The sequence below is a fragment of the Hyperoodon ampullatus genome (genome assembly GCF_949752795.1).
Source record: "Hyperoodon ampullatus genome assembly, chromosome: 1".
NCBI lineage: Eukaryota > Metazoa > Chordata > Mammalia > Artiodactyla > Ziphiidae > Hyperoodon > Hyperoodon ampullatus.
This window is the reverse complement of record NC_136914.1, coordinates 65,827,771-65,855,081: the sequence shown is the minus strand read 5'-3', so window position 1 is coordinate 65,855,081 and position 27,311 is coordinate 65,827,771. Positions and strand designations below refer to the sequence as shown.

Below are 27,311 nucleotides of genomic sequence, written 5' to 3'. Positions count from 1 at the left end.
TTTAGGGGAGAACTTCTGGTCTGTCTCCTTTCCTTGATTCACCCTGGGGTCTCGAGAGAATCACCACCGCTTCTTCCCACCACTCTGCACGCCTCCCCGCTTTACTGCCTCACATACTGGGCCGAATAAACTCTCACCCATGGACATCAAGCTGCCCGTGCACAACTTAGCCCACTCTGTGCTCAGCTCCACACATGGCACATGCGGAAGCTTAATAAAATGCTTTGAATCCCCTTGGGAGTGGGTGTGCTATTGAAAGTGTCTCAAAGCTGTAATAAAGTATTTTGTAAACAGTTCTCTTGCACAACTGCCAAGATTCAAAGCCCGTGAGTCATTCAGATTGTTTTTGACTCACAAATTTGATCTCAACAGAAATACATTTTACCCATGGCTATTAAAACACAACAATACTTTGTATCTTCTTGAATCCTCAACTGTGTCTTCCTTCCCCATTTCCCTCTCTCTCCTGCTACATAGAAACACTGGCTCTTCTTCTCCATTCAAGAGAGGTTGCTGATTTAAAATGGAGAAGCATGTGTCTTGACACTCAGTAAAAGTAGAATTATATAAGTTGTGAATCCTGAAGTATATGGGGTGTGATATTTGAATGATTTGATTTTTTTTTGATTGGAAGAAAAATATAGAACCTTGTAGGAAACAGATAACACAGTGGGCTATACTCTTCATTTTATCAGAACGGCAGATAAAGATTGAAAAAAAAAAAAAAAAGAAAATCCACCAAAGAGGTGAGGTTATCTGACTTGTTCCTAATCTGCTCTTAACACAAGGGTTACCCTGAGCTATTCCCAGTATTTTTCAGAGACAGAATCCTCTCAGACGACCATGTAACTTAGAAATAGTGCTTTAAATCAGAGATGGAGGGCTTCCCTGCTGGTGCCGTGGTTGAGAGTCCACCTGCCGATGCAGGGGACACGGGTTCGTGCCCTGGTCCGGGAGGATCCCACATGCCGCAGAGCAGTTGGGCCCGTGAGCCATGGCCGCTGAGCCTGTGCATCCGGAGCCTGTGCTCCACAACGGGAGAGGCCACAACAGTGAGAGGCCCGCGTACCGCAAAAAAAAAAAAAAAAAAAAAAAAAAATCAGAGATGGACGCATGAGAAAGCTCAGTAAACTGGGCTCTGCCCACCAGAATATCGTCTGCTCCATACAGGGCCCCTTTAATGAAAAAGTCAGGTTACCAGCTGAGATTAAACCAGTCAAGGACCAGGAGGAAGAACTACATGCACAGTACGGGATGCTTCATTCTTCTGCAGGGATTTCATATCCCATTAATCTTGGCAGCTGTAAATCCAATGGCAGTGTGTGGACATTAAAACCACACATTGAAAATAATGCATCTCTATTTCATTTCTCTTTCCAGGTTTGAGATTTTTAAGAGCTCTCAGGCTGATCCAGTTTTCAGAAATTTTGCAGTTTCTGAATATCCTGAAAACAAGGTAAGATGTTCTTTCTCATATATTTTTTGTCGTTCTGGTCCCCAGTGCCACGTTGTAAATATCAGGTGTGTGTACTTTCATCACGATAAAGTTAGAGTTCTCCTATGCACAGAGAGAGTGATCTAACACAGAAACCCAGGGAAGGCCTAGAGGTAGGGTCTTCTGCAGGGCGGGGACTCTATGGTAAAGAGAAAGAAACAGCTGTGTATGGGGGGAAGTAGAGACACTTTTGAGGCACGTTGTGGGGTTCCTTGGACACCGTCCGCAGCACCATGGAGAGAGGTGCACAGTGGGTGAGGGATAGGTCTACTCATTGATTGGGAAGTCCTTGCTCCCAGGTTTTAAATCACCCCTTTATTACATCACTAAATAAGAAATTGAACCTGGCCATAAAAGCAATGGAAGCAATGCTCTTTGAGAGGCAATCACAAACCTCATACGGCAAACAGAAAATCATTTCATTTCCAAGTACATTCTAGATGTTCACTTTATAGCCCGTGTAGCCCCTGGGGCTTGCTCTGTGAATTGCCTTCTGGGGAATATCTAAAAACCTCCCGCCGAATGCACCATGACTACTTCTGTTAACTGTATTATGTTCTGGAAAACTACTGGACCAGGAGAAAAAAATCCCTCAGAGACCCCTTTCCTGAGGACCTGCAGAGCTGGCCGGAAACCAGGGCTGCCTTGATGAATAAACTAATAAAAGAGGTTGGACGTCCTTTAATGGAGAATAAGTACAGGTCATAAATTTCTCTCATAGGAAATTACACTTTGAGAAGCTCACTGCTAATGTTCCATTTCCTCTTTGGTTGGCCTTAACGTGTTTGATAAATGATGAAAAACAGGACATCTCTATGTTTGTGATTTGTAATTAATACACCTGCATTTTGGGGGAGCTTGGATTCAGCATTGTTCTCCCAGTAACTGAGGCTGGGACTCAGCTTCCTGAATATGTCACATCCAACAAATGTGACAGGCTTTCCTCTTTGGGTCTTAGTGTGTTTTGTTTATTTTAGTTTGTTTTAATTTCAAATTGGTTTCCCCTCTCTGACTATTCATCTACATGAATGGGGGAATAAATTCACTTCCTATTAGTCAAGTTAAAAAGAAAATAAGCATCGAATGCCATGGAAATCTTCTACAGTGTGTCCCAACACCCTTTACTTTCATTATCCTGGGGTCAGAATTTGTTGGTGCTCCATTTAATAGCATATACTATTATTAATATAGAATGAATATTGTCATTCTTCGTATTTCTTCGGAGTGACAGTAACCTTCATTTCTACCTTTTTATGACTTTTCTATGCAAGGGACTCATATTCCTCTTGAAATTAAAATGGTCAACAAAGCTAGCAGTCCTCAAGTTTTGCCTGTATCATATTTGCTCCACTACACTGTATTTTTACAGGTAGACTTGGTGAGGACCCAGTGGCAATCACAGGAGCTGTATTTAAGAGATACTTGTGGGGACGGTGTTACGTGGAGTCATCCACACTGTCTAACATGGTATAGTGCCTCTCTCTCCCTGTTTCGAGTTTACTTGTTTAAGGGGCTTTTAATTCTCTGATGCCAGCATTTTAAGAAGGTGCCATTACTCTGAGGAATAACATGGAGAGAACTGTGTTCTTACCTTCCTCGTACTCCATGTGGATCTTTCCTGGACTTGGGAGAATGATAAGCCATCTGAGTAAACTATCTTTTTCTAGGCTTTTGCCAAGAGACCCGCCAACTTCCCATTCCTCTGGATGCAGGAAATAGCACTAGCATCCCTGTGGAAACATTTCACCTGATGACTCTACAGTTATGGGGGTTCATTCTCCCAGTGCAGAGGGGGAAAATGTGAAGCAGCGAGTGAGGGAAAGAGGTGGCTCTCCATTGGGAGAGTCACGGGGTGGCAGGCTCCTGGGATGTCTGCCATCCTAAGCCCCAAATAGCATTTCCCCAAGCACCCCACTTCCCATAGAATTAAACTCCTTGTTTTATGGGAGGGTGGTTTCCATCACAACCACACACTTGGATTGCCCCAGTTCCTGTCACAACCAGGGACAGAGTCAGGGTGAATTCAAGCCTGAATTGAGCACCCATTTGTGCAGCAGCGAGATGGGTGCCAGGATTGAGTCCTACTTCCAGAGAGCTCCCTGGGGGAGGACTGACCCATAGTGTGGTTGGTGCTGAGGGTACAGGTACACCCAGGGCTTGGGAGGCATGGAGGAGAGTGATTAAGTGGGGCTCGGCATGAGTGTGAGGCAGTCAAGGATCTTTTCAAGGCAAAGAGGGTGTCTTCGGTAAGCCTTGTAGAAAGCCAGGTGTCATTCTGGTGGTGCTGGAGATGAGGCATGTGAGAGGGAAGGGTGAGTGGGGTGACTTCCCATCAAGGAAGCTGCAGGAAAGCATGTAAGTGAGAGAACATGGCTTTGGGGGGAACGTTGAGTAATTCTGTGCTCTTGGAGGCTGGGGTTTCCATGGTAGGAAAAGAGAAAGATGGGATTAGGAGGGCAGGGAGAGGCCAGATCACCAGGCACAGGCTGAACCTTCATCTGATTGTAAGAACTCGGGAGGTCTAGAATAGCTCTCTGAGCCCGTTCCCTCTCCAGCTGCCTGGCTGATCGCGGCCCCCTTCCTTCTGTGAGCCCCAGGCACAGATCCCGCATGCTCTGCCGCAGAGAAGCAGAAGCCTTGGTCCTTGTAGGGCTTCGGACCTTGAGGGATTTTCTGGTAACGCCTCTGTACTTTGCTGCTTTCACAGGGACCTTCCAGGAGGGTGGGTGGAGCCCTGTCATCATCTTTCCAGGGGTTTTGTATGACTTTCTCTAGCGGCCAGTCCCCAGCAACCTGGGGTATTGGGTAGCGGTGGAGACATTGAAATGTGATTTGAAATAATGATATGAAATTGTGGTTTCATGTTCCGTTCTTCGGCTGCCTCTCCTGGCCCAAAGTGGGAAGAAACAGGGCAGAGAAATATATGGGGGGGGGGGGGCGGAGAGAAAGAGAAAGAGGGGTGGGGAAAGAGGGAGACAGAAAGGCTGAAGAGGTCAGGAAAACAATGACAGAGTGAACAGGATGACGGAGAGAACAGAAAGTCACAGTAACGGGACGGCATCAGGGTCATTCCCCGAACTGCCAGCCAACAGAAGGGCCTCAAAGGCTCCATGTCCTATAAATGGCATATGGAAGGGGCCACTGGGAGACCTTGTGCCATCGTCTGAGCTTTTGGCAGTTCCTCAGTTGCCCAGCAAACTGGCAAGCAGACTCATACAGTCAGAGCAAAGGAAGCAGCTCTGTCTGAAGGCTGTCATTCCATACCTCATTTAATGCTGACGATGGAGATATAGATACTTATGGTGGGGACATGGAGCACCTAGTGCTTTTTTTTTTTTTTAATAGGTAGTTGCCTTACTGTTTCCTCTAATTATTAAAGTGTAGTGTAAACATGTCAACAATATAGAAGAGGATAAAGCCCAGTTTCCTCAGCACCATCATGGTTGAGATAACCTCACTAATATTCTACCATGTCACTTCCATTTCCCAGATAGCATTCCACTCTATGTATGTACCATCATTTACCTAAACAACACATTTTTTTGTTTTGACATTTTGGAAACTGAAATCACTGTACTATATATATTACCTCAGAAACAGCTCCAAGGTTAAAGTTCTTGAAAAGAGTAATCGGTATAGAGACTGCAGGCAGAGGCCACATCACGAGGGCTCTCAGATGTCATGGATTTGCCTCGGAGAGCAAGGAAGAGTTGTTGAGAGGTTTGGGCAGGAGAGGAACGTGGTCAGATTTACATTTTAGGAAGAGCCACTATTCCACCAGTTGTATAGAGAGTGGGTCTAAAACATCTAAGCCATAGACCATGAGACGAGTCAGGAGGCAGTTGTCCAGGCAAGTGGCACTAGGGGCTGGCCTTCGGAGAAGAGGGAGAGGGATCGAGAGATATTTAAGGGTTAGAATTGACAGAACTTGATTTTGCTTCACTCTGTGTCTTATAGTTCAGGCCACTCATCCCCGTGGGGTACAGTGCAGTTGACTTTGAGGGGATTGCACATCTGTCCAGCAAAGGTAACAGTAAAACAAAATAAGGGCATTGGCACCTGTCTCTATTCTCAGCCAGAAACAAACAGGAAAATACTGGTCAAGCAGAACAGAGATAAATTCGTATTGCTTTTTGGAAAGAGGTGATGTTTTCATTCTCAACCCATACATGTCTTGTTAAATACACTGAGAGCAGAGGTGGTCCCCGTGGTTCTGGGTTTTCAGCTATAATCTTGGAAAAAGACAGACATTCATTCTTCCAGTATCTACAGAGACAGACTCTCTCTCCCAATATCTACGGAGTCCTAAAAAAGGTCTCTGATCTATAAGAACAGAAAAGTCTCTGTGCCTGACCATGGACGATGATTCACTGTATCCACTGATACAAAATTACTCTAATGGCTAGTGAGAACTCATGGGGCAGGGACCCAGAAATGATCATGGAAAACACGAAAATGAAGTTAGGTTCTCATGCGAACGTCACAGTCTATCCCTTATCATGAGGGGGCTCGAACCTGAATAGTTCCAGTCATTCTAACCATTGGGAACTTGCCCTTTGGTCCAGACCCCTGGGCTTGGCCCTGAAGTCTATGACTGTCTCCAGTGGCCTCTTGCCATGCAGAGAGCCCACAACCCTGTTCCGCAACCCCTTCCCTCTTTCCAAGGAGCCCTCTTCAGCTTGGTGAGGTTCAAATTTCAGAATATGGAGAAAGTCCAAGAGTTAATCTTGTGTCTCTTGCACAGAGCTTGTAGATGATTGCCTGGTCATAGAGTTTCATTTGAAAAGCAAATTCCTAACACTGGGCATCTGTAATGATGCAGATGCCATAAAAAATAATCAGATTTCAGTGCTTCATAGGGACTCGTTCAGCAACAATGATTAAATCTTCTCTACACAACAGAGAGCTCCCTTAAGTACTATTAATACCACTGTGACAATCAGAGATTAATAATCACCATATAAGGTCATTTTCCCAAAGCACCATGAGGCTCGGAGACTCCAATAGCTGTAATCTCTCAAGAGGGCCCCACATGGTTATTGGTGGGACACAGCTTTGATCAGTCTCCAAGGACCCAGGACTGTGTAAGTGAACCACCTTGGCACTTAATTATCCTCTGAGAAGGTGAACAACACAGGCTTCCCTGAGATCTCTCCCTTTGCCCCTGGCTACCTGTCCCTCATCAGTCTCTCTCTCTCCAAGGTTAATGCACCTCAGAGGGCTTAAAAGGCAGAGACAGGGAGGTTTTGCTTTATTTTGGCTTCCTCTTGAGAAACTGGTTGGGGACGGGATGTGGCGATAGCCTCTATCCTCCCTGGGGCAGTACCCTCTGGCCCTCTTCACATCCTCAACACGGGGTGTCGGGAAGGCACAGCTTCACTTTCACAGCAAGGAAGACACTCTGATGGACCCCAGGCTGTGACTGTGTTCTACACTGCAGTGGCCAAGAGTGCAGACTCTGGAGCCAAACTGCCCGGGTTCAAGTCGCAACTCTGCTGCTTACTGCATTGAACTTGGGTCAGTTTCTTAACCTTGGGACCGTCTCATAGAGTCATTATGAAGATTTGATGAGTTAATATACGTGAAACACTTAAAATGGCGGTGCACATGGTAAGCCCTGTGAAAGAACTGTGTTAGCCATTCTTAATCACTGTGACCTTAAACTCTTAGAATTTAAACCATTGGTTTCCCTTGAGAAAGCGGTGGGAGCGGCCAGAGATCAATCCATCCAGGACGATGGGCTGAACCACGCTGTGGGCAGTGTTAGGCCCCTCTGGGGAGATTGAAAGAGATAGAGTTCTTTTCTGCACGGATGCAGGTGGGAACACAAGAGTCAAATAGAAATCTGAAACGATGCCTTGAGACAGCAGGATGGGTTACCAATGAATAGCTGGAGGTGAAGGAGACGTAGGTCACTTTGTATTGCCCATGGGTATAGAACCACTTTAAGGAAGAGGTAGGGACTGAACCAGGCTTTGAAGAAAGGGAAATATTTGGATAGATGGGGAGGGCTTTTGAGCTGAGTAATAGCATAAACAAAGACTTGGTGAGTAAGTTTGGCTGTGATGGAAGTTGCAAGGTTTGTGTAGAAAGAATCGTAGTAGGAGGACCTGAAACTTCAGAGGGTGTTGAAGGTGGGAGTTTGGACATAATATTTTACTCAACAGGAGCCTTTGGACAGGGCAGCGACCTGCTGACAACAGTGGTTGAGGAGCTGTGCACCCAGTAGGAGTGAACGGGGTGAAGGCAGATGGGACGAGTACAGAGGGGAGACCAGCTCACTCAGTGCAGATTCTTAGAGGCCCTGCTGTGCACCAGGGACTCACTGCTCCCAGGGTCCCTGCCGACAAGGCCCCTACTGTAAGGGAGCTAAATATCTCGTGAGTGGCAGTCGATCTTTCTCAAGGAACACTGGTGGATGCTGAAATTTTTAGGTATAAGGTTGTTGGGGAATAGGATATTCATATGGTCTCAGAGTCCCACTCCCCAGATGGCATATTAATTACAAAGGGAAATGGGCACCTCTCAGTGGCGCCATCTGGCGTTTCCACCTTCACCAGGTGCCTGGACCTGGTGCAGTTGAGTTGGAATTTCCTGATGTGATGCCATCCCAGGTGGGTATTCTCAAAAGACGTATTGAAACAGGATCTAATCAGGCGGGAACAGTCAGACAAATCCAGAATATGGGACATTCTGGATGACAGCTGGCCTGGGTGCACAGAAAATTAAATTGGCACTAAAAACAGATTTAAAAGGGTGTGTGTATTGGTTGGGGGTGGGTGTGTTACTTACACATTAAAGGAGAATAAAGCAGAGAATGGCAAACTGAGTAGCCATTACTACTTAGGCCAATCAGCCCACTGCCTGTCTTTGTGAATAAAGTTTTCCTGAACACTGCCACACCTATTCCTTTACAGGTTTCCCAAGGTGCTTTTCTGCTCCAGCAGCAGAATTGAGTAGTTGCAACAGAGACTTTATGACCCAGCAAAGCCTGACTATTTACTATCTGTCCCTTTATTAGAAAAGTTTCCTGACCCCTAGATTAAAGCCACATAATCATCAAATGCAGCACATGAACCTTGATTGCTTCCTGAATCAGGGTGAAAACATGAAAGCATCAGTAAACCTAATTTCGGAGCAACTGGAGATATCTAGATTAAGAGTGCCTATTAGATGGTGATACTGAATCCGTGTCAGTTTCCTTAGGCAGGACAATTGTATCATGATTGTCTTGCACAGTGTCCTTCTTAGGTGTTCAGTGCTGAAGTATTCAGGGGGTTGTATCATGATGTCTACAGTGTGCTTGTAAATGGCTCAGCCAGAAAAAGGAAAAAAAAAAAAGAAGAGAAAATGTATAGAGATAAAGCCAATGTGTCAAAATGTTAACTGGTTAATCAAGATGAAGGGCATCCAAGTGTTCATTATATTCTTCTTTCACTATTTCTGTAGATTTAAAGATTTTCAAAATAAAAATTAAGAAAAAATTTTAAACCGTCAGAGGGCTTAATTTAGGGACCACTTTCAGTAACTCAGAAGTCATCTTCCTATAGGCTCTGGCCTGAGCTACTTATGCCACCTTTCAGATCCTTCCCTTATGGTGGCTCTGGGGGGTTGGGCGTGGGAGTGGACACTAAAGAGGCTCTGTTCCTCTGGAAGGCAGCCCCAAGTGAGTCTTCTTCTGTAACTTGGGGATTTTGCTTGTGTCTTTTGCACAGTAATTCCATCAAGCTGGTGAATCTGCTCTCCATATTTATCAGCACATGGCTAACAGCAGCCGGGTTCATCCATTTGGTAAGTATCCTTGAAGATGCTTCAGTGCTGGCGTTTCGGGAGCAAGGCCCTCTCTGAGTCATTTTATTACCTGGGAGACAAACTTCAGCCCAGCTGTAGAATGCAAAAAAAACGAGAAGCAACTGCACAGTTGTCTAAATATCCAATCCTTTTACCCCAAACTAGTTCCAGATGGTGAGTCACGATCACACCCTTCACCTGCGTTTTTCAGCTCACCTGTATTGCTATGGGGGCTTTCGTTGCCCTTTTTTTTTTTTTTTCCTTCTGTCTGCAATAACCCCAGACAACCACAAGATGGCAGTGCTTCCTCAGCAATCACCAGAAAAGGTTGACGACCAGGTTGCAAGTCTGGCCCCCATCTCTTAGTAAACAGCAAATTCAGATTCCTCAATTTCCCTCCACTTCCCCCTTACAAAAAGCCCTCTTCGATTCTTTGGCCTGATTGCTTGTCAAGTTATTTCATGTCTCAAAAATGTTAATTCTTTTAAATTGACGACTCCAAAGCTTTATATTATTGTCAAGCTGTTCTCACCTTCTTCCCAGGGCAGATTTCTGCCTGCTTTCTAGGGAGCATAGCTATTGTGGGAAGTGTGTTTCAAACAAACACAAACCTTGAAAGCTAGAAGGAGCCTCATCTAACTTGGAAGCTTTGGGTAAAGGTGCCTTTCCCTTGCTGGGCCTCTGTCTGCATAAGGGGTGGAAGGAAGCATTGTTACCCCTCCCTCCCATTGGGATTTTTGTAATTATCATCCAAAGGAAGACTGCCGGTCAATCACTCGGTCACTAGATCTGATGGTTTCCCACCCACTCCTTTATGCTGATGGTATTCTTGGCTGAAATCACCCTTAGATAATCACTCTAATTCTGCTAAGTGCCAAAAATCACAGATATGGCGGGTGCATTGGCTGTTTTCAATAAGCAGTGGCCTCACCTTACTATTGCGTGAAGTACCTTCTGCTTCACTAGGAAACCTCCATGAAAAGAGCACATGGAGGACAAGCACTGATGTGTGAAAGAGGCCAGGTCTTGGAAACTTACTTTCTGCAGAGGCAGAGTTGGAGGCCCTGGGGTGAGGGGCCCTGGGGCTGCCCATCCACAGGGACCACCCTGGCAGGTCACAGGCATTGGCCATCCAGTGGATTGTAGGGCTGGACCTCTCTCCTCTAAAGTGTCTCTCCTGCCTGCCTCACAGCTTTGTCGGCAGATCATAGATGATGGGAGGGTAGCAAGTGTTTGTGAGCCTAAAGCAGAGATGGGCCAACTGCAATCCTGGGGCAGAAGCTCTCCACACCTGTTGCCTCTGCCTGGTTTCCTGCTGCCCCTGCAGAGATGAGTTGTCCCGGCAGAGAGCAGGGAACCCTGTGGTCCACAAAGCCAAAAATATTGACCATCTGGCCCTTTACAGACTAAGCTTGCTGGCCCTAGGTCTAAAGGGTGTGCAAATGGAGATAGTTCTCATGAGCTCACTTTTTGTGCTTCCAAGGGAGATTTCTGCAGTTTGCAGGGCAGAGCCATCACTGATCTTCTGCAAAGCAAGGAAAGCCCAGTCAGACTGCAAGGGATGCTCTTTGGGGCTTGTTCATATGATCTGAAGGAGCAAGGTCCCTCGGGCAGCTACTTGGTCCACACAATGAAAGGAGGAGGTCCCCTGTGGGAGGGTCCAGAATTTCTTTGGGACTGAGCAGGAACTCAAGAAAAGGGCCAGGGTGGGCCTCACGTGGCTAGAGGCAATGCCCTAAAATTCAGCTGGCCTCAGATCTTTATAACAATGAGAAGAAAATGGACTCTGGATAAGTTCCTCAGTTCCTTCCCCTCTCTGCCCCAATCAGCTGGGCAGGAGTGTCAGTGTGGCTTTCACTCCACTTCCTCCGCTACCTGCTCAGAGGTTGTGAGCGTTACTTACAGAGCTCAGTTCAGGCCTCCCCGGGCTGAGGATGCTGTGCATCCAGGAGCAACCTAGATGCTGGAGCTTCTGTGTTTCTGGTTTATTACGCCTGTAATGTTCTTCCTTTCTCTAGGTGGAGAATTCAGGGGACCCATGGGAAAATTTCCAAAACAACCAGGCTCTTACCTACTGGGAATGTGTCTATTTGCTCATGGTGACCATGTCCACTGTTGGTTACGGGGATGTTTATGCAAAAACCACACTTGGCCGTCTCTTCATGGTCTTCTTCATCCTCGGGGGACTGGTAAAAACTCTTTCTTACAATGTTGATTTTTGTGGTCATTAATATTTTCTGTTATCCATTTTCTGAAAGCTGTGTATTTGAGACTGTGTTTCTGCACTAGAGGCAAGCGACTGCCTTAGTGTTACAATCCGGTAAAGTCAATCCAAACGCCATGGTGACTTTTCTGCATATTTCTTTGGAATGTTGAATTTGTTACCCTGAGACCCAGGCATGGTGTCCTTGTGAGGGACAGCCATTTAGCCCGGAGCAAACCTAATTGTCTTAAGGAAGTGATGCTCACTTATCAAGTGAGAGTGTCTGTGCCTTTGTAATGTAATTCATCATCTGATATTCTGCAAGGACACTGCTGTCACCTGACCGGGTAGATACTATTGATACTCTGTAGACAGTTTGCGGTTTCAAGAACTCCCTGCCCCCTTCCCCCTCCCTGAACTTCCAACAAACACTGTGGCTGGGGCCTTGCTCTAAAGAGGAGTGTCCCCACCCCGGAGGAAGGAGAGCCCACTGGTCTCCTCTGGATGGACATCACTACGTGAGCAGAGTATGGTTTTGTAAACAGCCAACCAACTCCCTTACACGGTATTTTCCCTCCCCCTCTATAAGTCAGAAAGTTGCACTTTTGCTGTTCTGCTCTGTGCAGATCATCACGGTGGTTTATGATGTATTGTGCTTTTCAAGGGGGATTTCTGGCAACTCATCGGTGGTGGCTGCATTTTGTCTTTCAAAGTAGCTCATTTGACGTTTAGATTTTTGCTGTGTGTGAGGTCAGTGATTAAAACCCTAAATTCACACACAGCTTTCACATATGTACACCGCACATGCATTTATTTAATGCATCCACATCTCTGTTTTGTATGCATATGGCATATACATTTGAAAAATGTATATAAATGTACGTGTGGTGTGTACATTAGCACAGTGTTCTCACAGCACCCGTGAGGTCCCTGCAGATGAGACCCCTTTATCCCGCCACAAGCACAATGTTTGTTGGACAAAACATGGCAGATTTGTGTTTCTCCTTGCTATCCTTTCCTATGTGATTTCTTAAATTTACGTTTTGTGCTTTTTAGTGATTTTTTTTTTTTAGTGGAAAAGTTTATATATTTTTAAATCTTCTTTTGGTGTTTATTGTCTTTAATCATTCATAAAGGCATAGATTCTCATGTGAACTATAATTAGAAAGAAAGGCCTTCTCTTGAAATAATTGTGTGTGTGTGTGTGTGTGTGTGTGTGTTGTGTGTGTGTGTGAGAGAGAGAGAGAGATTTTTCCAGCATGCATTCCCTTATTTCTATTCAGGAAGAAGAACTAGATGTCAATTTATTTATTCCTGTCTCCTTTACATTTTTCTTGACTGTGTTTTTTTGTTTTTTTGGGTTTTTTTTAGTTGTCTAGGTTGGCTAATGTTTGTTTTGTCCTGTGTATTTTCAGGAGCTTGCCCTTTTTGTGCTTTTATTTATTTATTTTTTACAATCTAACATATTAATATGTACCTTTGCAGTTCTAGCCCTTTTGTGTTTTCAGATCTTAATACCCCCCACTTCTGAAAAGGTCACCCCCTTTCTTTGGCCTGTCTTTTTAGTCTCTCTTCTGTCTCCTATCTTTTCCTCAGGCCATGTTTGCCAGCTACGTCCCTGAAATCATAGAGTTAATAGGAAACCGCAAGAAATACGGGGGCTCCTATAGTGCGGTTAGTGGAAGAAAGTAAGTATGCCAAGAGGTTTTGTTGCTTCCACTGCGGTAGAATCCTCTCTGCATGCCATTTTTTTTTTTTTTTTTTGGCTCTTGTTTCTTTGTTTCATGCATGTAGGCAATGTTTGCCCGCTACGTGCCCGAAATTGCTGCTCTCATCCTGAATCGGAATAAATTCGGCGGGACTTTTAACAAACATGGAGTCAGAAAGTAAGTCAGTTGCATTAAAAAAGATGTGGTTGAGCGACTTTCAGAGCCCCTGTGGCAGAGACGCCTGAATCCTGCCCCTCCTAACCCCCCCCACGAAGGGCCACATTCCGTGTGGGGTGTGATGTCAGAATTACCCCACGAAGTTATCACACGTGGACCAACTCCTGAGGCTTGTTCCCATTCACAGCTCTCTTCTGCACCCATCTTTCCAAGAGACACGATAGATGTATCCTGGAAGGGGTCCATGTGTAACTGGGGCCATATTTTCTGTTCTCATCCCTAACACGTAAACCCAGCTCACTCATTCTTTATATTAAGTAGGTGAGTGATTGCATTCCGGTCCCTCAGATGAAACTGATGCCATCCTATGGGGTTTTTGGGCAGCCATAACATGGGCTCCTACTCTCACAGGGAAGTCCTAAGGAGGGCAAGATCGAGGTCACCTTGGCACTGTGGCCACCTGGGAACCAGTTCTCTAGCTAGGAGGCACCGAGCTTGTCCTCAAAGGGACTGATGACTCAGTTGAAATTCCTTCTTGGCAGGAAATACTATATTTATGATACGTCAGGGCATGGCACGCTCTTCTTGATACACCTTTTGTTTGGCTTCCCATTCGTGAATGCTTTCTTACTGGGTACTGTTTCGGTTTGTGCTCACATCATTTTGTCAGAATCAGTGTCAATGTGTGGGTCCGTTGTCAACCGGAAGTTTAACTCCTAAGTAGATGCAGGGCCTTGACTGCTCTGTCCTCCCGTCTGGAGAGGAGAAGGTTGGAGGCAGGCAGGGCGGAAGCAACCATTCTGTACTGTTTTCTTTGATTTTTCTTTCTTTCTTTTTTTAATAAATTTATTTATTTATTTATTTATTTATTTATGGCTGCGTTGGGTCTTCGTTGCTGCGCGTGGGCTTTCTCTAGTTGCGGCGAGCGGGGGCTACTCTTCGTTGCGGTGCGCGGGCTTCTCATTGTGGTGGCTTCCCTTGTTTTGAGAGCACGGGCTCTAAGCAGGCGGGCTTCAGTAGTTGTGGCATGTGGGCTCAGTAGTTGTGGCTCGCAGGCTCTAGAGTGCAGGCTCAGTAGTTGTGCACAGGCTTAGTAGTTGTGCACAGGCTTAGTTGCTCCACAGCACGTGGGAATCTTCCCGGACCAGGGCTCGAACCCGTGTCCCCTGCATTGGCAGGCAGATTCTCAACCACTGCGCCACCAGGGAAGTCCCTGTACTGTTTTCTTTTTAAAGCTTTTTCTTGGGCGCTCAGCTTTGTTTGCTTTTGAGTTTTTGCTTTCATTTTAACTTCCATGCAGTAAGATATACACATCTTTAATGTACAGCTCAAGAATTTGTACCTATGTACAAACCCAGGAACTACATCCCAGATCAAGATGCAGGATTTTTTCTTAAACTTTTAATTTCATATTGGGGTACAGTTGATAAACAATGTTGTGTTACTTTCCGGTGTACAACAAAGTGATTCAGTTATACATGTACATGTATCTATTCTTTTTCAACTTCTTTACAAAACAGAAACAGACTCACAGACTTAGAGAACGAACTTATAGTTATCAGAGGGGAAGGGTGCAATGGGAGGAGAGATAGTTAGGGCGTTTGGGATTGACAAATACACACTGCTGTATTTAGAATGGATAACCAACAAAGACCTACTGTATAGCACAGGGAACTCTGCTCAATATTCTGTAACAACCTAATTGGGAAAAGAATTTGAAAAAGATGCAGGATATTTTAATTATCATTCTCCTTCCCAGTCACAGAAGTTCCTATCACAGAACTAGGATTTTGTTTTTTTGTTTTTTAAATTTCATACATTTTTAAATGAACTCCTGAATAGCCTATTTTGTTTTTTAAGAGAAACATAAAAGCGGTAGCATCGCATTTCCATCCATCGCCTGACGGTCACATTGGAAGGAGCCAACAACCTCCTCTCCCATCAGTGATCTCACTGCATCCTGAGCTCAGGTGTCCAGTCCTCCATTCAGAAAATGAGGAGATGGAAAAAAGGACTCATTTTCTGGAACTACCCACAGGACACCCGTTTCCTTTCAAAGGCACGGAGGCCAGTGGGCAAGAGGAGGCCAGTGGGCGTCTTTTCTGTGGAGGCAGCAAGTTTCCCCACCTTCCCTCTGATGGAGCCCTCCTCCTCCTATTATTATAACAGCCCTGGATGAGATGAGAACCAAGCTGTTCTGATTTCTGGGCCATTGGTTGGATCCAAAAGGCCAAATAAGTCCAGAGATTTCCATTGTTCATTTTTTCTGTGCCAAGAGGAAAACAGCTTCTCGGTTCATTTTGCCTCGAAGGTGCGGACAGGTCTCCATAAAGCAGAAGGCATTCCGAGGGCTCAGGTTGCCTTTATGGCCTCCCCACCCCACTGTCTCAGCCAGCCTTCCCCTCTCACTCACTGCCCCTGAAGAAGTCAATAAAATCAATTGCCTTGACGTCAACGTTGAAAATATTTCCTGACTCTCACTCCACGTACATTTTGTTTTTTCTCCAAAATAGCTGCCATAGTCCAGTGTGGGTGGGCCTGCTGGCTGGTGCCTTTTGTTGACGGGTGACCCAGAGGAGGCCCTGAGACCCATGGTCGCTCACCCGCTCCAGTCCCATCCGGTTGTCCCTTGGCCTTGGCAGCTCCACTCAAACACCCCGCGTGCTGACGGCTTGAGATCACAGACTTCCCGCAGCTTTTGTTCTGGCTCCATCAGCATCTTTTATCACCGGTTTTAGCCTGGTTCTCTCTCCCTCTCTCTCTCTCTCTTTTTTCTTCTCCCTTTATGAAAATGCACACTTTGCTTTTAATGTTCACTCTGGGTCTCCGAGGTCCTCCGACCCTGCGGACAGAAAGTACGTTCTGTCATCAGCACCGGGACTGTTCACTTTACTTTACGCATTGTTTCCTGGTTCAAAAGCTAATTACTAAGTAGTTTAAAGAAGCCCTTTGGTCACTTAGATCTTTCATCAGAAAATATAAGCCTGGGAAAGGAACGGTAATAAAGGGCCATTAGCACCCTTTGTTTGATGTTGTTTTTCCAGTCAGTAGAACAAGATTGATGAAATGTTATGTTTGGCCAAAATTTGAGTTTTCATTTGGAATTCAGTGTTGAGAGAATGGGCTGTCAGAATCAATAAGTTTTCTTTCGCTTGGGATACGGGCATGTGGTAGTAATTAGCAATATAAGGTCTTTAGTTGAGCAACCAAGCATGGATTCTGGCAGCAAACATAATGAGAAACTACAGTTGTTCTATTTCTAATGTCAAAAAGTTTCCAGATAAAATTAAATGCATTTGCAAAAGGAAAGCAGCTAAACTTTTTTGAAAGATAGAGTTCAGACTCTTAAAATAGCGCACTTCGCCCCGTGTTTTTGTGTATGCATAAATATATGTGCTATACCCATGGACACACATAACGTGTATCTTTTCTCCCTAAGATTTCATCAGATGGATGCCCAGAAAGTAATTAAAACATATACATAGTTAAGGGATTTGTTTACGTGTGCACATTTTGCTCAGAAATAACCTCTCTAACAATGCATTAACTTGTCAGAGAATTCAAGGTAACATGTAACCCAAAGCTGAGGAGACACACGACTTGGAAATTCAAAGATTATTTAAAGGAAAGAAAAATTTAGGTAGAGAACCCCGGGGTTTTGTTCACGCTACACCCAATTTCAGGATATTGGAGAATATGAAGATTTCATTGGCACCTCATTTTCAGTTCTAATCTATGTGTTTGACATAACGTAAACACTTCACGTAGCATCCCCAGAGCATCCTCACCAGCCACACGGCATCCAGGGCCCACAGAGGCTCACGTCAATGTTCTCATCAACATTCCTCACCTGACCTCCCACAGGATACCCAGAGCCAACAGTAGATGTGAGGAGATGCGTGTGAGTCCTTCTCTAGTTTATCCATTATGAGGTAGGGGGGCTCCTAAGATAGGGACTTGGGTGTTGATAACCAAAGGTCCAATCAGTGTCCAGGCAGGCAGTCTCTCTGAGTCGGAGGTCTTGGGGACAGTGAGTCTCTCGGGCTGAGACCTCAGATCTTACTCAGAAGAGTAGCCCTCCTGCAGCCCAGCCTGCCTCTCGAGGCCACTGCCTCCATCTCCTTCCCTTCCTGTAAGCTCCAAGCTGCTCAGAGGTGGGGGAGTGGAGGGGTGAGGCTCCCATGGCCTTTGGGGTCCCAGCTCGCTCTTCTTCTTCCCACAGCCCCTGCTGTTTCCCCCAGAGGTTTCTTCTCTGCTTGTGACTCAGCCCACTTCTGGTTCGTGTATGAGAACTGACAAGATCATGGTCCGAGGTCACGTGGCCAAGGGCCATGGAAAATAGTCAGCCAGAGAGAGGAATCCATCTGCCCTAACCCCCCTTGTCAGAGGCAGCTGGGCTGGGGAGCCATCCAGACGTTGTACTTCGCATGACGGGCTCCTGGGGCCCGAAACTGAGGGAGTCCCAGGCCAGGTGTTTGGGAGAGGGGAGGATGGGTGGGTTTGGATTATTCTACTGATTCCTGGTAGCCAAAGGCTAGGAGGACACAGAGAGAGAGATGGACAGTTGAGAACAAGGAGTAGGGAAAAGGGGATGGGAAGCTGAATGTAACTTACTAGGAGGAAGATCCCCCAGCAGGATGAGGAGTCTGCGCCCCTCTTCTGGTAGGGGAATAGTTGTCACAGACTAACTGGCTATAGCTCCAGTTCAAGAAAGCTGTCTTGCAAGCTGTGTGGCAAAGACAAAAACGACCTAAGATTCTGTTTTAGAGCCAAACAGTGCAACATAAATGCCGTGGCTTCTCTTAGACCTCCTCGTTATATAGACAGAGGAGTGCCACATACTTCTGGAAATGAGAACATGAATCGATATACCCCAAGCACTGGGACTGCCTTCTATGACAGTAATAATTACTACAAGTTATATCTACAAATGCCTGCATCCTTCCCCATCCTCGTGGCAACCACGTGAGGAAGGTATTACTATCATCTCCATTTGCAGTGACTTGCCTGACATCGCACAGCTAGTAAAGCGTTGATCTGGGATTTGAACCCGGGGGCAGTCTGCTCCACTGGGCCATGCTGCTTCTCTAAATCATCTCTTGAGACCCCTCTCTGCTCTAAACTCCATGATCCTATCATTGTATCCTTTCCAACGACCAGGAAGAGAAAGGCACCACGAGCATCACTTTGGGCCTATCTCCCCCTTCTGCTTACCTAGTGCCTCTAAGGAGCCTGGCCTCAGCGTCAAGGACAAAAAGGTGGAGATGGGACAAAACCATTTCTTCCTGAATTTTCTCATTTGGTTAGACTGGAAGTGTATCTACCTCTTGAACATGTCTAACAATGAGGGGCTCTCCAGGATGGACAGACAGATCACTGACCAAAATGAAATTTTGTGCCTTATTTGTGGGTTTCAACAAGTTCCTCCCCTTCCTGGGGAGGTCATTTCCTAGGGGACCAGCCCTGGTGGATTGTAGTGATCTACCAGGCTTGGGCTCCCTCCTGGGCAGAGCCTACCTGCTTATCATCTGGAGAAGAGTGTTCTCTGCCCAGGCAGACGTATCCACCTGGGTCCTTCAGTTCCCCAGCTGGTCTGCACAGCTCAGGGCATTTCTTTGATGGTGGTTTCTTAACGGTCAGTGAGAACTAGAGTAGCAGGTGTCCCTCCTGGAAAGTCTTGGGCGAGATACATACACTCCCTGGCTTTATTTCATAGCTTTGAGTGGGAACCTCAGCTTTTAACCCTCAGGAGGCTGAGTCCTTCAGCAGGGAGTTTGGGCGGTCTGTCTTCAACCTCAGGTGTGGCCTCAGGGTTGTACGATGCAGCCTTAAAGCTGTAGAGGTGGGCAGACTTTATCATGCTTTCCCATTTAAAAATGAACCAGAGTGCTTTATTATGTGCCTCAATGTCAGTGCTCGTATTTTACGAAGCATTCAATAATTTAGAACAAAATTTAAAGAAAGAACAGAGAGCACAGTTACCTGCCGCACTATCCACTCCTGTTATCACCTTCGCTGGTTCACTCGTTGTGGCTGCAGACACTCAGCCAGTACTACGTGTCGGGCAGGTTGCTGGGTGGTGTTGGGTGCCAGGGATTCAGTGGTGAGCAAGTTACACACGGCACCTGTCACGTGGAGGTTACAGTCTCTGGGGGGCAATGGCAATGACATTGACAGACAATGGCAAGAGTAGGACTAAAGAAAATGCCAAGTACAGATTTTAATATGTGTGGCAAAAATGAAAAAGACCTAAGATGCTGTTATAGAGCAAAACGGATTATTTACAGGGATAAAGTGGTCCAGAGAGGTGACAACTCAGAGGAAGGGCTGTTACAACCTGTTCATCAGCTACCTACCCCAGCTTTTGTTGCCGCCTAGGCGAACGGGAGCTAACACCCTAGGTTTTAAAATTCGTATTACGGGAACCCCTCCTGAAACCATTGGTCTTTAGTTCTGCCTCCAAGAAACTAAGTCTTAAAATATCATTTCTCTCTCAGGCCTAGTTTGCCTGCAGTAGTGTTATCCGCTGACTTACCCAGGAGAGGACATCCTGCTTCCCTTCCCTGCTTCCTGATTATCAGGTCATTTAATTTTGTGTCTTTCCTCTGATCAGAAATAAGCCCTTCATCTCCCTCTGCATCCTTTGTTCTTTTTTGAGACCACATTCTATTCCCTCCTGCCTGACTGTCTTGTATCAACAGGAAATTCCATTTTCTCCACCACTCAGGTTTTGCCCACCTGGTTCTAGACCATTGTTTAAAAAAAGAATTGGAATCTTAAACAGTCTGCTGCACCAGAACAGGGATTATTTCTTTACAAAGACTCCTTTAATCTACCCCCATAGTCCATTTCCTGCCCCCAAAGAGAACTAACGTGAGTCTTGCCTTCATCTTCATCTAGTCCACGTGTGTTTATTGAGTGCTTGCAACACGCCAGACACTGGGGATGAATGTATTTCTACACACCCATAAAAATCTCCAAATACACCACATCTGTCTTGAGCTATATGTTACATTATTTGGCCACCAAAGTGGTCGGGGAGTTCAAACTCAGAGCTTGTGTAAACCTCCCCACTTGGTTCCCAGAGGTCACAGTCTCCCTACAATAACACTTCTTTCTCTACTCTTTCTGAGAAGGCCTGACCCCAGTGCTTGGGAAGAGGACGTGGGGTTAATTCATGGGCTGAGCTCCATGTCCTTTCCTTTCCCATACACGTGTAGCTCTGGCCACTCTCCCTCCCCCTCCCCCTCCCCTTGGCCTGTGCTCCTCCTGGGAGGCATGGTCCCTATAAGATGCCATTTATGATTTCTGCATCACCGACAGCCCTCTGGTTGAAATGTCACTGAAGCTTTGCATTTTATACAAACTTCGATCCCTTGACAAGTAAGCCATTCAGCCTTCTCGCAGGGTCCACGTGATTCCCAGCCTGAACTCTCAGCTAGGTTTTCAGATTCCTAGATTTTAAAAGCCATAAATTAGCAAATCATCAACATATCACCAGGAAGGATCATCTGGTAGCCATTCTAGTCAGAAGGAAACACAGGCCCCAATAACTGATCTTCACAGAGATATGAAGAACTGTAGACAGACAGACAGAGTAAATAGGAAGACAAACAGATAATTCAAGTTGACAGGCCATCTTGGACTGATTAGGCATTCTGCTTTGATTAGCATTAAACTTTTGGGGGAAGAAGAAAAAGTGAGATTGCCCTAATACTTTGGAAAAATGACCCCTTGACTACTTCTGAAATTCAGTACCAAGGGGCAGATACCAAAAGCAAGTGTTAGATGCTGTATTGTGTAATGTAAAGTGCCAGGTATCCCTTTCCAATGAGAGGGGTCTTGGTGGGTGTGGATGTGGGCGCTTCTCTCTTTGCCTCTGCTTTGGATTCTTGTAAGTCACATCTTCAGTCCTTTTTAAACTTGAAGCTCTATTTGGAGAGACTTGGGTGCATATTAAATCAATCTCCTGATAATACTAATGGAATGAAGGCTGTCTCCCTCCCCCTACCCCCCCGAACTTTTCTGCTGTCTTTCTTCCCTTCCACACACTTATCAAAATGTTCCAGCTATTGTTCTGAAAACAAGAATAGAAAGGTAGGTGGGAGATGAACTGTGTACCTTAAAAAATAGTCATATTCAGACTTAGACTTTCATTCTCAAATATTCTTTCTTCATTAAAGAAAAAGAATTCTGAATATGACTTTTCTAATTATAATCCCTGAAGATTTTTTCTGCTTAATCTCACATTTGATTGGGTGAATGCTTCCTGGGTAGATTCTGAATGTAAAGAACAAACACAACCAGCCAAGACTAAGTTGCCCCGTGGTTTCTGTTTTCCGGCTGTGTCATCCATTCTCATAGAAGTCTTTCCAGAGTTGTGCACAGTGGTTCCCAGTAGATCTGGTGTTCATCCCACTGATGCTGCCATCATACACTGAAAATAAACCAGGAAACTTTCTAACTGGCCAAGTCTGGTGGCTCTTTTTATTAAAAAACAATCTTTAGAGGCTCATGCAACGTGAAACCCATGGAAACTTGATTTTGTACCTCCACGTCTGTTACTGGTATTGGGAAACAATGACCTGCTCCCACCCCCAAAACCACAGGGGCTGCTCCAAATGTGGGTACCACTTGTCAGTAAAAACAATCTTATGTCCCCCACTATACCTTCTCAGTAAGGACACATGTTCAGAGATAGATGCATGCCCATCTTGTGAGAGGTTTTATGGCCTTAGCCACTGACCTCAAAGGCAAGTGCCAGCTAGTATATAGAACAGATTTAGGAAAGCTCCTATCCCAACATATTTGCTCAACTAACAATTATTGAGCCCTGTTATGGTCCAGGCACTCTGCTAGGTGCTGTGGTTAAAAGGATGAACAAGAAAATGTGATTCTTGCTCTCCTGGAGCTTATCTGAGGCTTTGACCAATCAGAACCATCCAAGGAGCCAGTAGCCGATAAACAGAAGCTGGATGACAGAGGAGCATCATCCCCGTGAAATGCTCTTTTGGCAGGAACTTTGTTCAGTAAAATAATGAAGGTATAAAACAATCATGAAGGCTACAAGCATTTTAGAGGGAATGCTCCTAAAAACAAGTTGATAATTCACATTGTTAAATGTACCCATTAGAGTAGTTAGGGCAAAGGTAACAGTGGGGTGACTTGTGCATCTAAAAACCTATGGGTCTAACGATGGACCCAGTAAAAGAGGGGTGTGGAAAGATTTGGGAGGTAGGGGAACTGCTGCTGCCACCCTGAGTTCTGTTCCTTTCCATATCTGACAAAGTCCTTCTGTGGCATCTTATGCCTTAGCAAGCTCTGGAACTGGTAGAATTCTCCCAGTACTTATGTGTGTAACAGATGGAGGCTTAATGTGTTGGGGTCTACTCAAAGTGGATGGCTAGCAACATATGCTAGCTGGGGCAACACCCTTGGGTGTGGCTGGAGAATGAGGCCAGGATGTGTCAACTTGATGGTTGTTATGGGAGGGTCAATCCCAGCAGCATATGTTCTAGGGCCATGATGCCTTATTTACCAGGGGTGTTCAGGAAAGAGATGTGACTCACTTTGCACATCAGAGCTAGAATACCTCCCCTCTACAAGGCAAAATTAAAAACCATTTCTTTGCCTGGATTCATTCTCCCTCTATTCCACCTTCATCCCCAAAGGGTGTAGCTGACTTTTGCCTTCATCCTCTCTTCTCTTGGTGCCTCTGTTCAGAAGCATCATTACCAAGTGGAAACAGGCAAATCTGATCTGATCTGAACAGAGAAAAGTGCTGTTCAGTGCCTGGATTTCTCTGTAAGAGCAGAGAACCACCTAGGATAGGAAGAATCAGGTCAAAGAAAGATTGGCTTACTTAAAAGTGGCCAAAGGCCGCCAAGCCCTGCAGTAGTGGATGGATAAAACGCAGAGGAGTGAGGGTGTTGGGGAGAGACACAAGGAAGAACCTGTGTAATTTGTGAGAAGTGGGCAATTATGGAATTGCTTACTTAAGAAGCTGTATAAGTCCTCTTCCAGGAAGGAAGGAAGGAGGAGAAGAAAAACAAAATAGTGGTGATAAAACCTGCATACTGGGTTATTGTGAGAATTCAATGAGAAGCTAAAGTTAAAGTAAACAAATGCTACAGTTAGGATTCTTTGGGTATAGGCAACAGAAACTGATTCTTGCTGACTTCTGCAGAAAAGGAATTTTCTTTTTGGGAGGTTAGAGTATCTTTTGGCATTCAGAGGAAAGCTGAAGATCCCGGAAAGGACAGAGATTAGCTAGAGGAGCAGCCCTAGGATCCAGCAGGCAGCAATTCAGTGAAAGTCCTTACAGGGTTTCACCATCAGGATCAGTCAGTTCCCACCGTGAACTTAGTGTCCCTTCATTTAAGATTGAAAAGCTCTGGTTGGCCTAGTTTGGGCAGGGAACCATGGTTAAAGGTCCCAAGACTACATCAGATTGGGGACGGGTGGTTCCCCAAATTAAAAATGAGGTGCTATTCTTTAGGTTGGACAGAACCCATGCTCCAGATGAGGGGCGTCTTCTTAATTACGTGCACAAGCAGCAGAAGCAGGGCTTATCTGCATGTCCTCTTCTCATACCTCTCCCCCCATCCTTTCCCCAGGCCAAGGTTTAGGTTTTTGCTTAATCTCATCACGAACGCCATTGTAGACAACCAGAGCACTGGGCCCTCACCATGGACCTGATCAATGCACTTTTCTTTGCAAGTACTTTGAAGACATTGTCCAAAAAAAAAAAAAAAAAAGTTGTGTGTGTATGTTTGTGTGTGTGTCCAAAACATATCTAGCACCTAATTTTAAGAATCTGTACGTTTAGGTAACTGCAGTCTCTTCCTATAGCCAAATCCAAGGAGGAAAGATCAAAAATTAATTAATTTATAAACCCTAAACTCTCTTTAATTTGACATCATTTTAATATTTAAATTTAAATATAAACTATTTTAATTTTTCCAAAAAAAATGAGGTGCCGTTGAAAGGAAGGTACATGCTGGACTGGTAAATACAGCCAACGTCTCCTGCTCTGAGGTTCTCAGTATTTATTTTTAAGACTTGGACTGAGGTTCCTTTTAGGCAACAAGCTACAAAAGGTGTGTGATCATTCCTCGTGCCTGGTGTGATTATGGAGGTCTAATGGTGACTTGGGGTGGTGGAGGTGCAGATACAGATCCCTCTGTGTGGTTTAGGTCCTGACTGTCCGCATAGGATGAGATACACTCTCTTCGTGCAGAAAGCTCTGGTCTTGTCAGGACGTCCCAGTGTTCTCTGTTGGGGCTATCAGTAGTCTGTCCTCTGACCTTGGGACTCTGTTTTACAGAGGTACCTTTGCTGCACTGTTGGGATCTGTTAGGGAAACAGCTAAACAGCTGTTTCTCCTCCAGCGCAGCTCTATTGACAGCTGGATAAGATGATTACTTTATTCTCTTCCTCACTAGGAGGGAAAAGACATTTTCTTCCTTTGCAATTAGCAAGGTACTAGATGTGGGCCCTGGGTAGACAATTATCTCCGAACCTCCTTGGTTTTGTTTTTGTTGTCGTTGTTGGCTTGCTTTTGTTTTTTCATCTGTTTTAACAGGAAATAGTTAAAACCAGGGTTGGGGATCATGAGCTCCATACATGCTCACAATTGTTTTGTTTTCATTTTTGTCCTCTTTACATGGACTGGCCTCTCACAAACAAGACACGGTGGTAGATCGGAGGTGGCAGAATCAGCCAACGATCTGCAGGCTTGCAGTTAACTAACTAAAATTTCTTCTACATTTCCTATGACATAGGGTGTCCAAGCCAGGCACACTTCGCCAACTGTTCCATTGGTCAATAGACAGTTCTTGAAAGCCCAGCAAGTTTTGGGGCTCCTGAGCTAGGCCTCAGGGTGGCATGGAAGGACGGGGCCCACACAGCCTGGAGTTAGCTTTTGTTTGCTGATGATGATCGCCCCACGTGGAAGGCAGTTCCTTTGGGACGGGCTCTTGGTACCAGCAGCAGTGGGAAGGCAGGATTAGGATTAACCTTCTTCCTTTGGGCAGTGGGGTCATGAGCCTTAAGGGAAAACCTGGGTAGCAGTTGCTCTAAAGGACATGCCCCAAATCAGGGGAAGCTGCCTGATGAAGCAGCCACAAAAAGCACTACCAGGTGAGACCGAATGTAAAGCCCAGAATCTTCCTGAGTCTTAGGTTGCATGAGAGACAGACCCTTGGAGAGAGAGTTATGTAGACCCTGAATGGCTTCAGTTCAACCTAGGAGGGACAGCGTGAACTTTGAGTACGGACCACTGTGTGATTTGGGTCGTGGGGTCTTTTGTCACCCCGCCCTGCTTTCTATGTGATAAAATGCTGTCGAATTCCGTTGACAGGTCCTTCTTAACATGCATTCCCATCAGATACAATTTCCAATAGTGGGAGGAACTGGGAGTGAGAGGTAGGACGAGGAAAGCATGATTAGAAGGCTCAGCAGAGGGACAGACAAGATTCTAGCATATGTATTTGATATAAATATTATAGTTTTACAGAGGCACCTAGATCAATATATGCCACATTTCATCTACCTCTTTGACAAAGTGAGCGCAATGTATTCAGGGAAAGCTGTATAGGATTTTCAATTTACTCTGTATGATTTATTGTGACAGGATAGCTATGGGTTTTTTAAGTTCTTTATACTTGTTCCAGTAAAGATGGATATAGTATCTTTAAAAATAAACAGCCCAGAGCTGTGCATTTTACACTGTCTTCCTAGAGTGAGGCTCAGCTAAAGAGAGATCTGAGACCTCCCTGCCCTCATGGGACGTGATGCAGTCAAATTTGCCTCAGTCCTCACTCTTTAGCTTTTTTTGGGGGGGGAGGGGAGTAAACAGGGGACTGAATTAGGAAGCTATCGCAGATGTCTAGAGAAGATAGGATGGCATGGATTAGGGTGGGGACAGAGAACTGGAACGCCGAGAGAGGATTCAGCAGCATCTGTGGGTGCAGCCCCGTCAGTCTGGGTCTCTTCATTTTCTAGTGACTGGCCCTGGGTCACACAGGACAACCCCCCACCCACCCCCCACCCCAGTCTCCTGATTCCTAGCCCAGGCTCCTTTCAGGGGCACCAGCTGCTTCAGTTTAGAAGACATCAAACCGAGGGGGTAGGTCTGCCCATACTCCGGCATTCACCTCGCACTGATCTCTGGACCTCTGTTTCCATATCAAAATAATGCAGGCACTAGACTAAACATACACCAGGGGCCGTCCTGAGACTAAGAAAAACGTGAGAATGTGGAAGGAAGCCTATCACTGTCACTTTTTCAAAGGCCAGTGGCTTTAAGAAACATTACCGGAGTCTTTTTTATTTTATTTTATTTATTTATTTTTATTTTTTTTTATTTATTTTTTTTGCTGTACGCGGGCCTCTCACTGTTGCGGCCTCTCCCGTTGTGGAGCACACAGACTCCGGACGCGCAGGCTCAGCGGCCATGGCTCACGGGAGCAGCCGCTCTGCAGCATGCGGGATCCTCCCGGACCGGGGCACAAACCAGTGTCCCCTGCATCGGCAGGCGGACTCTCAACCACTGCGCCACCAGGGAAGCCCCGGAGTCTTTTTTAAAGTGTGTAGATATTAGTTCTCATTGAGCTACACTCCACCTCAGTAGATCTCTGGATGCCTCATTTGCTGGAACCTGGGGAAGCTTTGTCTGGGAGACCCCACTCTGTCCTCTTATGCCTCCTGCCGTAAGTCAGGTCCCCTAAGTGATCCATTCTGACAGACATCAGTGGAATTGAGTTCTGAAACTGAAGTTCCAACTCAGCTGGGGCATTCTGGCATTCCTGTCCCATCTCCAAGAAGGGTGTAGACAGATTGAGGATAATGTGCAGGATTTCCTTCTGGAAGTGGAGATGGTTAATGATGGGAGGGGCACACCAATGTGTATTTAGTGAAGACGTACCCATGAAAT

The 27,311-nt window shown here is 45.6% G+C and overlaps 1 protein-coding gene across 20 annotated transcripts in view; it reads left to right on the top strand.

Moving 5' to 3' along the window:
• Positions 1–27,311, top strand: part of KCNMA1 (potassium calcium-activated channel subfamily M alpha 1) — a gene marked incomplete at both ends in the record, with an annotated part of 758,887 nt that overhangs the window by 518,457 nt on the left and 213,119 nt on the right. For 19 of the 20 annotated variants that reach the window (XM_079697900.1, XM_079697893.1, XM_079697892.1 and 16 more), the window contains 4 exons: positions 1,381–1,456; positions 9,211–9,286; positions 11,305–11,475; positions 13,086–13,177. In XM_079697900.1, coding sequence (XP_079554026.1) covers positions 1,381–1,456; positions 9,211–9,286; positions 11,305–11,475; positions 13,086–13,177 — 415 coding nt within the window. Of the gene's footprint in view, positions 1–1,380; positions 1,457–9,210; positions 9,287–11,304; positions 11,476–13,085; positions 13,178–13,283; positions 13,376–27,311 lie in introns of all 20 variants that reach the window. The other variant, XM_079697897.1, reaches the window with a different exon arrangement.